Consider the following 15,179-nt stretch of genomic DNA (forward strand, 5'->3'; position numbering starts at 1 on the left):
TACCACTATCCAGCCAGTCAGCCCATACAGCTCCATCTCAACTCCCACAAGGGCTTGTCGCCACTTGTAAACCTATACTAACCTATCTGTGTGCTGACTTACCACGCATGCACACAAACACACATTCTCTCTCTGCAGGGTGAGACATAACGTCCCTAAGAGCCAGGACCCCAACTGCTTGTCTGCTATCTCCAGTCACAAGCAAGGTGCGTGCCGCGTGCTGCCGCTTCAGCTGTGCCTCTTTTTCAACCCTATGGACTGTAGCCCGCCAGGCTCCTCTGTCTGGGGGTTCTCCAGACAAGAATACCGGAGTGGGCTGCCATGCCCTCATCTAGGGATCTTCCCAATCCAGGGACGGAACCGGTGTCCCTCACATGTCCTGCATGGACAGGCAGGTTCTTTACCACTGGTGCCACCTGGGGGGCCAAGCAGCATCTACTCTACCGGCCAGCATCATCCCACACTTTGTGAGGACTCACATCTCACATGCAGGTTGATTTTAAGGTCAGCATGCAAGGTGATCAGAGTCACATGTCTTTGAAACTCTTTAGGGAGGCGCCAAGTTGGAAACCAACTCACTGGCTCATTGTCATCCCATGGGGGGAATAGACCACTGTTTCTAAGGCTTGTGTTTGGGGGCCAGGCATAGCAAAAACTGGTAGTCTTGTAACTCAGTGGGATCAAGTGAGGCCCAAAGGGGTCACAGAGTCACTACAGCACAGGCAGCTCCCGTCACCCACTGCTCTGTGTGAGTGCCCAGGGCTGAGATCCTGGGTCAGGCGCAGTGAGGGCACGGCAGTAAGAAGACACCAGCAGGGGAGTTTATTCATCCTCCGGCCGTGGTCTGTACAGAAGAGGTGACTGCTCCCTCTGGTGGGGCACGGACTCTGCGTTGCCAGGGTCATTCTCTGAGTCACCTGTGGGTCTGGGCACAGGCTGGAACTTGAGCAGGACAGGCGGGGTGAAGATGGAAGCCCTCACAGACGAGGACGGCGTCTCCTCGGGGGCGGCAGGGCTCCTGCAGACTGAGGTCCTGTGCAGGAGACACAGAAGACGTGGATTTGGATTCATGAGGCGCACAGAGCACACAGGGCCGTCAGAGGAACACACCACGAAACCCAGGCTGTGTGATGGTCTCGCTGCATTCCTGCTGCTGGAACCCCTCACGTGGGATGTTTGCTCAAAGCTGTCCATTGCAGCAATGTTTGTGATTGTGTAAACCCGGAGATGATCCAAATATCCGTCAGGGAACACCCAGAGGAACCACGGCACAGCCCGGCAGTGGGCTATGCAGCAGCTACTCGAGGAAGGAAGCTGGTTTTCACAGCCCAGAGTCAAGACGCCCAGTGGTACGGTAGTGGATGAAAGAAGCTGCAGTGTGAGCCTGCCTTGATTTGCAAAAGCAACCGATGTACTGGGACTCTTGTATTTTATGTATTCATTTCTGTATTGTGAACTTTTCCCCATAGGATACGTTCTGCTTTTGTGAACTTTTAAAAACCAAAAACAACCCATCTTTGGTGATGGCACCAAGAGGCGGCACAGCCCGCTCAGAGCGGGCACGCGGCAGGACGCCGAGAACGGTCTCCACCAAGGGCTCCGTCAACACGCGAGAGCGGCTGAGTAAACGACGCTCTGTGCACACAACGGGGGTGTTCTGCATTTATCACTGGCTTTTGGGGGTCTTGGGTTTGGTTTTTTTGGCCACACTGTGCAGCCTGTGGGGTCTTAGTTCCCTGAACCCGGCATTGACCCTGGGCCCTGCAGTACCACCAGACACTGGACCACCAGGAAATTCCCAGCACTGGTGTTATTTTCAATGGGTGAATTACATGCCATGTGAATAACACCTCAAAAAAGCTGTTTGAAAACAAAAAAGTCCCCTAATGCAATGAAGCTGCAATCTCAACACTCAATGACATGGGAAATACTTGGCAAAAAAAGGTAATTTAAAGAAAACCACACAGTCAGTAAACACCTGACTTGCAGAACCACGTACAGAAGACCCCAGAGCTGCCCCAGCTGACGGAATCGCCGCCTTTACGTTGGCCCCGGGGCAGTTTGGTTCTGCTTCCCCCCATCACAAGCAGTAGGAAGGGGCAGCCACTCTCCAGCACCAGGGTCCCGGACGACATGGGGGAACCTCCCGGAAGCGGGAGGGACCATACCCCGCACATCCCTCCAGGGCACACTCACCAGGGGACCTGGAGCTTGTGCGCATTGTTCCTGGTCAGGTACGAGAAGTGGAAGCCCCCAGGACTGAGGACCAGGGGGGTCAGGTCGACCGTGTGGCTGCAAGACAGGGTGAGGCAGGGGGCTCAGCCTCGGTGTGGGGGTCACAGGTCGGGCACAAGCCGATGAGGAGGGGAAGGGAGCACTCAGGATGCAGGAGGAACATCAGAGGGAGGCCAGGATTCCGGATGGGCCAGAGAGGAGCATGCTCCCCTAAGCCCTTAGCCTTAGCGTCTGTAGTCTGCCTGGGGCCCCGAATAAATCCTCCCACCTCTTTGGGTTTGATGACAGGCCAGTCCAGTTTAATTTCACTTCAGACCTCGAAACTTCCACTTCCTCCAGCTGCAGGAAACAAAGGAAACGGGACAAGCGTGGGGTTCTGCTCAGGAAGAAAAGCACCTTCTCCGAGAACTAGGGGGATGCTGTGCCTTTCTTCCAATCGGAAAATCGCTGCTGGGGGCCAGCCAGGGCTTGGTGTTAGGGGCACGGGGCCTGGGAGCTTGCGGAGGAGGCCCCGGCGCTACCTGGGGGCAGGTGACGGGTAAGCGGGAGCCAGGAGGGGCAGCCAGGGAGGAAGGGCGCTGCAGAGGCGCTCCGAGGGCAGCCTGGACGATGGTCCCCGTGAGGAGAGGTGGGCGGCGGGCATCCCCTGGGAGCCCTGGGGGCCGGCTGAGGGCCCTGAGGTCAGGCGGATGGGGTCCCACGTGTCCCCCACCCAACACTGCCAGCAGAGTGGCCCTCATCATCCGCTGCATCTGCTGCTGCCTGCAGAGAACATTCTGGGAGCCTCTACCGTGGGGCCAGGGAATCGCTGGAGTGCTTCTGAGCAGGGCGCAGAGGATGCCCTTCCACGGGCCACTGACCGATGTGCTGGGCAGCGGAGGGAAGGGGCCAAAGACCTTGGGCATAGTGTAGACAGCGGGTGGCGGGGCCGCCGTGGAGGCCGTCGGCAGCAGCGGTGGTCCAGGCGGCAGCAGGGCTGGGAGCAGGCATGGGGAGGTCGAGCGGTCCTGCGAGAGGACGCGTTCTGGTTTCTTCGGTTTCCGCTTCCTCCTCCTCCTCTTGGCATCTGGGACAGGAGGTATCCATGAGCATCTGCCCCAGGCCTGGACAGGTGTGGGAGGGCAGACAAAGGCACGCCCACGGGCAGGGGAGCCAGGCCCACACAGGGCACCGGGCAGCCACGCCTAAGGCCACCGTTGATGGGCACCCACACGCGCCATCTCCCCGGCCCCTCGGCCGCCCCACAGGGAAGTCCGAACCACCCAAGGCACAGGCCAGAGCCCCGCCAGGCTGTGTGCCAGGACAGAATTCCACGGGAAGCGATGGAGTGTCACCACCAAGGTTAGCCTGCCACCCACCCTGGAGTCACCCACGTCCGAGTCTGCCAGTCTGACAGTGACTCCACCAATGCCACCCAGCCTCGGGCCATGCTGGGGGTGTGCAGAGAGCCACGGGGAGGGAGTCCTGCAGAAGGGAGCTCAGGAAGACACCCGGGGCCTCCCCCGCCTCTCCCCTGTCCTCATGAATCTGGGTCTTTCTACTGTTCAAATCTGGAGCCCATCAACACAGTAGGGGTCAACAAGCCCCTCTGGAGAGAATGAGCACTGCTGGGGGCACTGATGGGAGGCTGAGGGCCTGCACCCGGAGCCACCCTGGCCTGAGTCCCCCTTCAGCATCACACTCCCGGGTGGCCCACACATGCTGGGCAACCTCCCTGGGCCTCCATTTCCTCTTCTATGAAACAGGAATAAACAACGCCAGGCCGATGCCTCCGGAGGCTGTGTTGAGAGCTACACGCGCTGTCGATGAAAGGGTGCCATGGGACTACCCCCACCCCCGCCCAGGCGTCCACCGCCATCGCCATCGTACAACCCTGGACCCGGACACACCCAAGGACCGAATCCAAACCTCATCACAGCTTCAGAGCAACCGTCCGAGACACGCAGGCAGAGGGTGACAAGCAAACATGCCAGGGGACCCCGACAAAGGACACAACCGAGTGGGTTCCCAGAGGACAACACAGTTCTTCAGTCCAGGGCATCGGGGAAAACGAGGTCACGCCACCTCACAGGGGATGCCACCAGAGTGGCCTCTTCCTCGGTTGCCTTCCCGGTGTGGCAGTGAACACGGCCGCCTTCCAGCCCCACCCTCACCTGCCCCATGTGAACACAAATCTGCCTCCCACCCAAACGGAGTGCGGGCCTCTGGGGTCCTGACTGACAGAGCAGGCTGGAAAGGCAGTGTGGCCGCGGGGAGGTCTGAGCCAGGCGGGCCAGCGCAGCGCGCAGTGGGCTCACCCTGGGAGTAGAGGTGCACGCGGTGGATGCGTCTCTTCAGCTGTTCCAAGCGCTGGTGCATCTCCAGGGCGCTCATGCTGTTACAGCAGTTCAGCTCCCCCTGGACCGCACACGACGCCTTGGCCTGCGAGGGCCACGGGCAAGGCAGGGCGGAGGAAGCCAGACGCCTGAGCCGCCGCCTCCGGGAAGCCCCCGCCCCCGCCCACCCCCCACCCCGGGCCCCCCGACCCCGCCCGGCCGGCCGCACCCAGAGGAAGGAGAGGAGCCCGCGCCGCTCGCACTCGGCCTGCTTGCCCTTGCGCACCACGCGCTCGGCCAGCGCCGGGTTGCGGTCGAGACTGCGGAAGAGGCGGCGCAGCGCGCGCTCCGTGTAGGTCGCCGCCTGCCTCTCGAAGTCCTCCTCGGAGATAAGCTGGCAGAAGGTCACAGTCTGGGGGAACTCGCTGTCGAACTCGTCCAGGACCTCCATCCTCGAGGGCTTTCGGCGGCTTGGCTGCCTGGGAACCGAGCGGCGGTCGGGGCGGAGTCCCCTGGGTCTGGGCGCGCCCACCCCACCCGCCCCGGGAGACAGGGAAGCCCCCCGAGGGTCGCAGCTCCGCCACCATCCAGGCGGGACCCCCGGGGTCCGGGCGCGCCCAGCCCCCACCCCCTGCCCCGAGGGCCGGAACTCGCGTGCCCGTTGGGACTCGGTCCAGGACGCACCGCTGTCCCCCAGCCACCGCACGCGCCGCTGCCCAGACCACTCCGGCCACTCCCCGGAGACCGCGGGCCAGACGGCAGCACGTGACAATGCCCGCTGCTCCGCGCATGCGCCCTCGGGCTTCGACGGGGCGCGCACCGCTGCACCCAGACCAGGCCCACCCCGTTCCTGGGCGGCCAACTCTCGCAATCTCTTTGAGACCCTTGGACCCCAGGCTGCCTCCAGGCCCCCCGCATCCCGGCCGCTCCCCTCCTCAGAATCTGTAGGACCTGAGGGACATCAATGCCCCGGAGACGTCTCTCTGCCCACAAATCCTATAGCCCCGGAGCTCCACCTTTTCTTTGGACTTACTCTCCAGCCTCTGTCCTCTCCACGTGAGGGTCTTCACCATTCCTTCTTGGACATCTTACCTGCTTCTTAGTCCCAACCCAGAACTGACTGAACCCCAAGTTCCCTGGGTTCCAGACCCACATGTACGGGTCCCCGGGGCGGGATGTTTCCTGGGTGTCTCACACTCAGCAGAGCAGAAACTGGCAGCTTCTTTCCCCCTCCACCCTCTCCAAAACCTGCTTCTCACTTTCCCTCTCCTGCTGGCCAGGGACCAACCACCATCCATTCCAGTATCTTAAGGGGGGGCGGTGGTGCTCCCTGGAGCACATGTTCCTGGCCCCTCCCCACACCTCCTCCTGTCAGCCCCTGTATCTTGAGACTTTTTTTCACCTCCTACCACCAAACCTCCAGCCCCAGCTATCCCCAACACAGGAGGTGGCCTTCACTTCCTCCCACTTTGACGCCTGCCTCCTGCAAGGAAGGAGAGGTCTGGCCTGTGTATCTTGCCTAGGGCTGCAGGCAGACTCAGATACTGCTGCCTCCAAATCTCCATTCTGTTGCCTGGCCACCACCTGTGACTTTCGGACCTGACTCTAAAACACGCAGTATGTGCTTTTTTAAAACCAGGACAAGCATCCTCTAAGAGTCAGGGAGGCCCTTGTTAACATCCCCTTCATGTTTATGCTTATAATACTTCATGCTTTGTATGTTTCTTTGGATTTTTTAAAGTATGCCGTGTCAAGCACCGCCAAAAGGAAATGTTTGCTGCTTTCAGGGGCTCCTAATCTAAAGAGGGCTTCAGCCACAGGTGGAAAATGTGATCTAACCGGCCGTGAGGAGGAACACTGGGCGCCCTGGAGCCCGGGGAAGGCTCTCCTTGCTGCTGCTGCTGCTGAGTCGCCTCAGTCGTGTCCGACTCCGTGCGACCCCATGGACGGCAGCCCACCAGGCTCCCCCGTCCCTGGGATTCTCCAGGCAAGAACACTGGAGAGGGTTGCCATTTCCTTCTCCAGTGCATGAAAGTGAAAAGTGAAAATGAAGTCGCTCAGTCGTGTCCAACTCTTAGCGACCCCACGGACTGCAGCCCACCAGGCTCCTCCGTCCATGGGATTTTCCAGGCAAGAGTACTGGAGTGGGGTGCCATTGCCTTCTCCGAGGCTTTCCTTAGGAGGGGACATTTGAGCAGAGCCTTGAGTTCCCAGCAAAGGCAGGAAACAGCTGCATGGCATGTTTGGCCATGGGGTACAGAGTCTGCATAGGAGCAAGGGGTCAGGCCTAGGAGGTAGACAAGCATGTGTCATTGCCCCTCATCCTACCCTGGGTGCCAGGGCATCTACCCTTGTCCCTCTGGGCACAGCCATTGATGAAGGGTACTCCCAAATGCCCCTTCAGACACGAATGGGCCCCCTCTCAAGGAGACAGGCTTGAATGGCTGCCACTGGGCACTTGAAAATCCTTTGTGTCTGGTCCTGATGCTGAGGGGGCCCTGCAGGCATGCCTGGGGCCAATCTCCTTGGCAGGTCGGCTCCAGTCCCCCCGATTGCAGCTGTGCAGGTGGGATGCTGGGCACTTCACCGTCCCTCCTGCAGGCTCAGGGCAGTACACATCCCTGTAAGAGAACAAGTGGGCGTGGGTGGAGGACACACGGCTCCATTTTCTGAGCCCACCATCCACCCCAGCTAGCACTGCTCCTGCGGAGGACCCAGGAGAACATTCTCCCCAGGCGTGCCAGGAGGGCCAGGCTCAGGGCACCCCCAGGAAGTCAAGGCAGGTGAAGCTGGGTCTGAGCCTGGCCCGGGCAAACCCTCCAGGCAAAGCAGTGGGCCTCTTTGTCCACAGGGTCCTGACCAAACCTTGAGCCCCCAGTCTTACCTGTGAGTTGGTTGCAAAGATCCTCTTCAAACCATAGGTTTTCCGAGTCTGCCCCACCCCCTGTCCAGCCACAACCTAGCTGGAGAGGTTGGGAGAGAACCTCCCAGCTCTGCCGTTCTGATCCTCCGATGGACAGCCCGCCAGCCCAGCTCCCCGCCTGCACCTCCTTGCTGGTTAGTGGAGTGAGGTGGCCAGACTCCCTGCCCAGGCGCTGCGGGTGGTGGGTGGGGCCTGACCGATGCCCTTTCATCATTGCACTGCTTGCCAGGGGCGCACAGTAGTGCAACAGGGAAAGAGTGTCAGGCAGGCCTGCCAGCGCCTCTCCCGGTGGTCGGCCTGGATCTGAGACCCGGAATGCAGGCCCACTGGGGCGGGGCCTCTGCCTGGGGGAAGGGTGCCCTCTGACCCCAGAGGCCCAGGCCTGGCCAGGATCTCAAGTTTCCATGGAGAAGGGAGCTCGCTGGGCAGGGGGGAGGGGAGGGCGTGCAGGTCCGGGGGCCCGGCCTGGGGAAGGGAAGTGGCAGTGTGGGGGAAGGGGTCTCCAAGGCTGGTCCCGGATGCTTTGACAATATCATTGCACTGCTCCTCAAAGCACAGTAGTGCAACCTCGTCAGAGCACCTGCGGCCAGCAGGAGGGACTCCCACCGTCCCCCCATACACGCAGGGCGGGAAGCAAGCACAAGTGGGTGGGGCTAGGGGCCCATTCCTAGACAGCAGGGCGCGGAGGGGATCTCACCGGGGGGCTGCCGTCCCTGGAGTTCTCAGGACCCCCAGGGGAGCCAGACCTTTCCCGGTACCCTCCGGAGAGCCGTGGGTATGCGACCCCAGACAGAGGGCCGGCTCCAGCACCTGAGCGGAGCGGACCGTGGGTAGGGCGCACACACAAAGGAGAGGGGCCCGCGCTCCAGTGCGGTCAGAAACCCACTGGCGCCTGAGGCGGGGGTGGGTGGATACAGCCTGACGACCCTGAGCCCTTGCCCGGCCCGAGCCTCGGAGAAAAGAAGGGTGACCCCCCCCTCAACTCCGGGCCGGCGCGCCCCCGCCAACTCAGGCCCCCGTCCCAGGCCCCTGGCTCCTGGCCCCCAACTTGGGCCCCTCATTCTGTCCCGGGAGACTCCCTGCCCGGCGGCCCAGAGAAAAGAGGGACGAGGGGGCTCCCCGGCACTCTGTGGTTCCCTGCTCGGAGGGGGCCGCCCGGGGTGTTGGGCTGCGCCCCTCCACATCAACCCCTCCGGCGGGAGAGGGCCGCCCTGTCCCGCGCCCCCACCTCGGACCCGGCTACTCACGCGGAGGACGCCCCTTCCTCCCCCCGGGCCGCGGCAGGTCTCGGGAGGTGGCGGCGAGAGGTCCGGGCGGCCGTCCGCCCGAGCCGCCCCCCAGGACCACCCCGCACCTCGTGGCGCCCTCCGGCCGCCGGCTCCATCTTTAACCCGCTGACAGGCGGCGGCCCGGCCCCCGGCTCCTTAGCATAGCGCCGCGCCCATTGGCCGGCGCCGGCGAAGGCTCCTCCCCGCGCGCGCTCGTTGGCTGGGGCCGGAGCGATTTCAAAATAGCCTGCGGGCCCTGATTGGTCGCGCGCGGGCCGAGGCTTCGGCTCCGCGGTTTTAACAATGAGTTCTGCGAACACTGCCTCCCCATTCATAACTTATCAAAGGGAACTTTGCCCGCCTTTTCGCAGCTCCAGTCTCCGCGAGTTTTCATCTCCGCCTGGGCGAGGCGCTTGGAAGCCCGGTGGGGGGCGCCGGGCGCGCGGCCAGACCCGCTGCGGAGGGGGCTGTGACCGGAGGAAAATGTCCCGACCCGCGCGCGCGCGCGCGCTCAACCCAACGCCGGCGCGGCTGCAGGCCGCCCCGTCTGGCATACTGGGATTGCTCCTGGTGCCTCCCCGGTGGCGTGCTCGGCTGCGGTGGGCTTCGTGGCTGGGGTAACCCCCTCCCCGCTCAACCCCACCGCATCGCCGGACTTGAACCGAATGAGATCTGTCTGAAACCACCGGGCGGGCCTGGGCTATGTGCGGGACAAGGTCTTGGAGCCCACCTCCACCACCGCCCCCTCCCCCGGAGCCTTGCGGATCCGTGGAAGGCACAGGGAAGGGGGCGCCACTCGGGTCCCTGCGTGATCTTGGATAAGCAGTCATTCAGTGCTTCCCGGGGGACTGATGACCCGGGAGGATGGACATAGCGCCGCCGGCCCTCACAGAGCTGCAGCGTGTGTGTGTTGGAGAGGGTAGTATTTAGGCTACTGCGCATCTGGGCCCCCTCCTCTTTTATTCGCTCAGTCCAGAGCCTGAGAGCAAATGTTTCGGAAGGCAGACAGAGCTGGGTTTGCATCTTTAGCAACCTCAGTAAACCTCCTCTGAAAAATTAAGACGATAATTGAACGTGCTGTGCTTCATAGATTCGTTGCTGGGAGCAGATGAGACGCTGTGTAAATCGCTGACCCAGTGCCTGGCACTTAGTTTTCAATAAACGAGAGATCGGCTGCTGCTGCGCTTTTAATTTTTGGTCTTGTCCTGCATTCCGCCTGCGGCCACCTCACCTGCTCTCACAGCTTCAGCCTCGATTTCCCGGGGATTCTTCCCGTGCACTGTTGGAGTCCGCTATTAACTAACACTCCTCACTTGTGTGTGTGTTGTGGCAGGGCGGTAACAGAGGCAGAAGTGGGCTCTCACAGCCCAGTGGGGCCAGGGATAGACCAGAGGACCGCCCCTGGGACTTTCAGTGTGGTCCACACTGCAGGCGCCCACACCCCGTTAGCACTCACCTCTATGGAAAGGATGCTCACCGCCAGTGCCTGAGGGCTTCGTTCTGGCTGCAGAATCCAGGGCAAGTGGGAAGGGCTGCAGAGGGACACCCCCAGCGCCCCGCAGCCCTCAGCCAGTGAGAGAAGGTACCCTGGTTGGATAAGTGCCCCCCACTTGCATGTTCTACCGGCTGCCTTGCGGGTTCCTCTCAGCCCCACTCCTTCCCCAGTGTTTCCTGGGATCAATTCCCAACAAACTGCCTGCACGCCTGTCTCAGGTCAGGTGAGCAGTGGGAGAGAAGTGGAGGGTAGTAAAGGATGCTCAAAAGGTCGGAGCAGAGCAGGACCTCCTGGGGGAAGGGACAGGGGAGTAAAGGGGGTAATCATGACCCTCCCTCCGCTCAGGTTTCACAACTGGCTAGAGCTTTTCTCTCATGCCCTAAGGCCAACTGACTTCTCAGAAGTCAGGTGCTCACTCTCCTCTAAGGCCCTTCCCACTGGTTGCCACCCCTGGCCTCTCCTTGGGCTCTTCCTCTCCTGCCGGAAAGTGGCACCCTCTAACCCCAGCAGCTCAAGTCCTTCAGCTTGTAATCTCTGCCATCACCTCTAGAGGGCACCCACGCACCAGCAAAACTGCTATTACCGTCCTCTGTCAAGGGCCAGCCGATTTATTGTTCCTTCAAGTTTCAACCCTTTGACAGCTCAAAGTGTGACTCTTCTTCCAGGAAGCCTTCTCAGATGTCTGCAAGCAGCAGTCCTCTGTGGTTCTCTTCCCTTGCAATATCTTTTGAAGTTCTGTTAGGGCTTCCAGGGTTTGGGGCTAGCTGAGCATGTGGGGTGCCAATCTGCACGGAGACGAATCTTGCGATGTGAATCTCCACCAGATGGGCAGAGTCCCGGCCCAGTGCTTGGTCAAAGGCAAGGGTCCAGACTGTCGCAACTGCCAGGGGAAGGGTGTCAGGAGGAAGGGACGCCCTTCAAGGGATGAGGGACTGGCCAGCTTGTGCCCATCCCAACTGGTAGGGAGCAGGGCTCCTGCAATCTGCTGAGACCCCAGCCCTTATCAGGAAGGTTCATGGAGCTCGAGGGCTGGAGCATATCAGGCCATCTGAGGGTGGGGGGAGGGGGCTGTGATGGCCCTGGGAAGTGTTGAGAGTGCACAGAAGAGCATCAGAGAGGTCTGGACGGGTTCAGCTACCAGCTGTGCTGGAGACAGAGCTTTCACACTGAGGAAGAGATGCTGAGTGGGACCAGCTGGCAGCTTCGGGTCAGCCCCAGGCTCACGGTTAAGTGCGACCACAGACCAACATTCTTTAATCATAAAGGCACTTGAGAACCCCTACAAAGCCAAAGTCTCCCCCGAGAGTCGTCTGCAGACAACACCCCCCGCTGCCCTCCACCCCCTGGTCCACAGCACTCAGAGCTCATCGTGGCCCCCAGGGGCCTCTGGGCTGGGCTTGATGAAGATGCCTTCCATGGCCTTCCACTTATTGTGGGCGCTGGCACTGGCCATGCCATGCACCTCATGCTGCCCCCGGATTGGGCTCCCGTACTGCTCGCCAGTGACCGACAGGAACACGGAGGTGCCCACGTGCTGGAAGCGCACGGCGGCCTCCCGCTCCCAGTGCTGCCCTGAGCAGCGCACGGTCCACAGGTCCAGGTCGTCCCCCTCGCCGTCCTCCCCAAAGGCGCTCACCTCCTGTGGGGGCAAACGGGGTGAGGACAGCGGTCGCGACGAAGGGAGCCCTGAGTCCCCTGTGGGCACCTGCCTGGCAGTGGCACTCACTTCCCCGTACGTCTCCCTGAGACTCAGCTTCCACAGCTGCCAACTGGGACCACCCCCCCCCCAGCCCCGAGTCCCCCCAACACGGGTTCTTCAAACACGTGCACACCCCATCTCACCTGCCTGGGTGGCGACCACTGGCCCCCAAGGAGTCAAGACCTCCCCGCCTCCCTCCTCGTCCAGTTCCTTCTGTCCTAAACGCTCTGACCTGCACTCAGCATCATGTCTGCCTCTCAGCCTGACAGCCAAGGCTCTATTATCTCATCCTTTTCTTTGGATAAGCCCCCAACCACCCTCTGTTCCAGCCCCACCGCCCTCCCAGCTCTGATGAACTCGCACACAGGCTCTTGCCCAGGCCTGGGAAGACGCCCATCTCCTCCCTGGATTCCTCCTCATCCTTCCAGGGCCGGCCTGAGTGCCTCCTCGCCGCGGAGTTTCCCATTCTCTACCGCAACAGCTGTGTGGATCCCCCTCCTGGGTCCAGCTCCCGCCCAGGAGTGGAGCTCTCCAGCCAGACGGCTCTTCCAGCTGTGTCCCTGCGGAGCTGAGGGCTCCAGGGGGTAGGCGCCGGTGGGGGTCATCTCTCTGTCCCCAGAGTGGGCGCCGGGCAAACGCTTGTAACTTGACGCTCCCATTTCACAGAGAAAAGCTGGGGCTCTGAGCAGGTGCCCAGGCCCCGCGCTCACAAGCCAGGGGCGCTCACCTGGTTGTTGGTCAGCGGCGACGGGAAGTGGTGCGTGTGCAGGTTCTTGCCGGTGAGCACGTGCGTCAGCCTCACCGCTTGCCCGCAGCGCACCGGGGACCCGCGCGGACACTCGCCCTCCGTGCCGCCGCGGATCCGCCAGTAGCTGTTGGCGTCGTCGGACGCCTCCACACCGGTCACCGACTGCTGGCCGCTGCCTGGGGACGACACCCCATCCCCGGGGTGGCCGTCAACTTGGCAACGCCGACCCTCGCCCCGGACAACCTCCGCTTTCCCGACGACCTCGACCCTGGGACCCAACGGCTCCCCAAGGCGCTCCCCCCACCCCCCGCCCGCCTCTGGTCGCACTCCCAGGTCCGCCGCTCCGAACGGCGTACCGACCGCGCCCTCGAAACTTCCGGCCTCCTGCCCTGAGGACCCCCAGCCCGCTGGCCCGCGGGGACCCAGCGCCCAGCCCGCCGTCGGGCGGCCCCGGCCCCGGCCCGCGCACCGGATCCGTATTTGATGTCGTGCGAGTGCAGCCGCACCCGGTGCTGCGTGTTGAACAGCTTCAGCACCGACCCGCAGGTCACGAGCCCCGCGTCGCTCTTGGCGGCACGGCCCCCCGACAGCGAGAGGGCCAGCAGTATACCCAGCAGCGCCGGGCCCGCAGCTCGACCGCTGCCCGCGCTCCACATCGCCCCGGCCGGGGTCCGGCGACTCGGCCCGCGGTCGCTTCCGTCTCCGCCGCCGGCCAATCCGGACTCTGACAGGGCCCGCCGCAGCAGCCAATCGCCGGCCTGCACGGCGCTCCGCCTCTGCTGCCATTGGGTTCGCGCCGGAGAGACCCGCCCCCAGCTTCGGCGAGCGGCGGCTGGGAGGGCCCTGGCGACACGAGGAACGTTTTGACTGGTCCACGCCTCCGAGGGCTGACCAATGAGGATCCAGGGGAGGCCCAGGCGGCTCCCAGCCGCGGGAGTGCTGGATGCCAGGCGGCTGCCGGCTAGGGCGCCGCTCTAGCGCCCGCCGGGCTCAGTAACCCAGTTCACCCGATCACCTTGATCCCAGATCCCCTGGCCCTCAGTGATGGTGTCCCCCTCGGACCCCGGGTCCACAGCTGCAGGGGCTTGAGGTTGCTCGACTACTAGATTATGTGGTCACGAGTGGACACATGCTCCTTCAGTTCCTGGACCTAATCCTCCAGTCGCTCGACCACTGCCCCCTGACATTGGGTCACATTTAGTGTCCCTGGACCCTGGAGGTTCTGAATTCCCTAGGCCCTTCCTGGGCAGAATCTCATGGTCACTAGGCCACTGGGCAGCAGAGGGCAGCAGGGAGCTGTGATACAGAGGCTAGCAGTCATCAGAAAACCCTGAGCTGCCTTGGGAACCCGGAGCCCTGGGAGACCAAATGACTGCGAACCAAGCCTGGGTGACTGTGTGTCCCAGGCTGGGGACTCACTGCCTTCTCAGAGAGCTGTCTGCTCAGTCCTGTAAGGCGGGAAACTTACACGGCTGTTTATTTATTCATTCGTGGAATATTCTTACCTTGACTTCTAGGCCCTTCAGTTCAGCCCAGCCCAGAAAACGGCTGACTGCTCAGCACTTGGGGCACCAGCAAAGCAGGGAGAAAAAAAAAAAGTCTGTGTTTGATTAAATCATCCAGACATCCAGAATTTAGAATTCAGAAAATCCAGGATAGATTCATTTAAATTACAGCAATGGATTAGTTTTCGGTTTTCATATTCCCCCTGACTCGGTGCTGATCAGCGTGTGGGCTGTTAGTTGCCTGACCAGGGATCAAACCCACGCCCCCTGCGGTGGAAGTGTGGAGTCGTAACCACTGGGCCACCAGGGAAGTCCCAGTTTTCAGGCTTAACATTGTCTTTATTTGGAATTCCATGTAGGACAAGGTGCCTTGATCTTTTCAACAACTCAGTGTCTAAAATGCTGTCTGCCCTGGATTTAGTAGACCCTGGCTTGGAGGGGCCTCCAACCCAGGCAGAGGGGCTAGAGTGCAATCCAGACACACCAACAAACATCTCAAATGTAGTATGACCAGACCAGAACTTGCAGCCTCTTTCCCACTGCTTCGACCCTAGTCTTCTGATTTTGAGTAATGCCACCCCTGTTCACAAATTCACAAGCTCTTCAAGCCCCAAACTGGGGACTCATCTTTGATTCCTCTCTTCACCACACCCCTCCCATCTACCCCAACGCATCTTGATGGCTCTGACTCCGAACAGCTTGGAAGGCATGTCTCCTGAGTCCCTGTCAGCACCCTAAACCAACGTACCCCATGTCCCCCTCCAGATATCTACCACACCGCTGAGATTTCCCTGCTACTGAGGCCCCTCCCAAGATATTCTCCACCCAAGAAAGTGGTTTTTCTTAAAAAGCATAAATCAGGTCACACGAGGTGCCTGCTGAAAGCTGCCAACGGCTTCCCACTGTGTTGGGACCAGACGACGGTGAGGACACAGCAGGTAATCTCCCCGCAAGGTGAAGACAGTGTCCAAAGACCAGCGCAGGCCATCCC

General features: G+C 61.6%; 2 protein-coding genes and 2 non-coding genes across 9 annotated transcripts; all 4 read right to left on the reverse strand.

The window, feature by feature from the left end:
* Positions 1–799: 799 nt before the first annotated feature.
* LOC101905136 (uncharacterized) lies at positions 800–7,298 on the reverse strand. 6 transcript variants are annotated; one of them, XM_024977870.2, is made up of 7 exons: positions 5,235–5,381; positions 4,837–5,029; positions 4,533–4,656; positions 3,096–3,301; positions 2,504–2,574; positions 2,197–2,292; positions 800–1,033 (listed from the first exon to the last, which is right to left on the reverse strand). In XM_024977870.2, exons 1-7 carry the CDS (start codon positions 5,339–5,341, stop codon positions 823–825), a joined length of 1,008 nt encoding a protein of 335 aa, XP_024833638.1. In that variant the 5' UTR covers positions 5,342–5,381; the 3' UTR covers positions 800–822. The 6 variants fall into 6 exon arrangements, with proteins under 6 accessions (XP_024833638.1, XP_024833636.1, XP_024833639.1 ...); XM_024977868.2 differs by having other exon boundaries at positions 4,780–5,029; positions 5,235–5,378; XM_024977871.2 differs by having other exon boundaries at positions 3,132–3,301; positions 5,235–5,372.
* Positions 7,299–7,662: 364 nt separating this feature from the next.
* MIR130B (microRNA mir-130b) lies at positions 7,663–7,744 on the reverse strand. Its single transcript, NR_036327.1, has one exon. It is a non-coding gene; the product is annotated as a microRNA mir-130b (primary transcript).
* A 229-nt stretch (positions 7,745–7,973) lies between these two features.
* On the reverse strand, positions 7,974–8,068 carry MIR301B (microRNA mir-301b). Its single transcript, NR_031023.1, has one exon. It is a non-coding gene; the product is annotated as a microRNA mir-301b (primary transcript).
* Positions 8,069–11,467: 3,399 nt separating this feature from the next.
* SDF2L1 (stromal cell derived factor 2 like 1) lies at positions 11,468–13,409 on the reverse strand. Its single transcript, NM_001035323.1, is given in 3 exon segments — positions 11,468–11,875; positions 12,663–12,859; positions 13,153–13,409. Coding segments are annotated over 3 exon segments (666 nt in total). The 5' UTR covers positions 13,340–13,409; the 3' UTR covers positions 11,468–11,593.
* Between the last annotated feature and the right edge of the window lie 1,770 nt (positions 13,410–15,179).

Source organism: Bos taurus, chromosome 17, assembly GCF_002263795.3.
Source record: "Bos taurus isolate L1 Dominette 01449 registration number 42190680 breed Hereford chromosome 17, ARS-UCD2.0, whole genome shotgun sequence".
Taxonomy (NCBI): Eukaryota; Metazoa; Chordata; class Mammalia; order Artiodactyla; family Bovidae; genus Bos; species Bos taurus.

Bases quoted from the DNA above. Each gene is read 5' to 3' on its own strand.
- LOC101905136 (XM_024977868.2), bottom strand. From the start codon at position 5,341: ATGCGCGGAGCAGCGGGCATTGTCACGTGCTGCCGTCTGGCCCGCGGT. The intron at 3,302-4,532 runs GTGAGCCCACTG...CTCCTGTCCCAG, and splicing joins CGTGCACCTCTACTCCCAGG to ATGCCAAGAGGAGGAGGAGG. The intron at 2,575-3,095 runs GTCAGTGGCCCG...TGTTTCCTGCAG, and splicing joins CTCCGCTGCCCAGCACATCG to CTGGAGGAAGTGGAAGTTTC.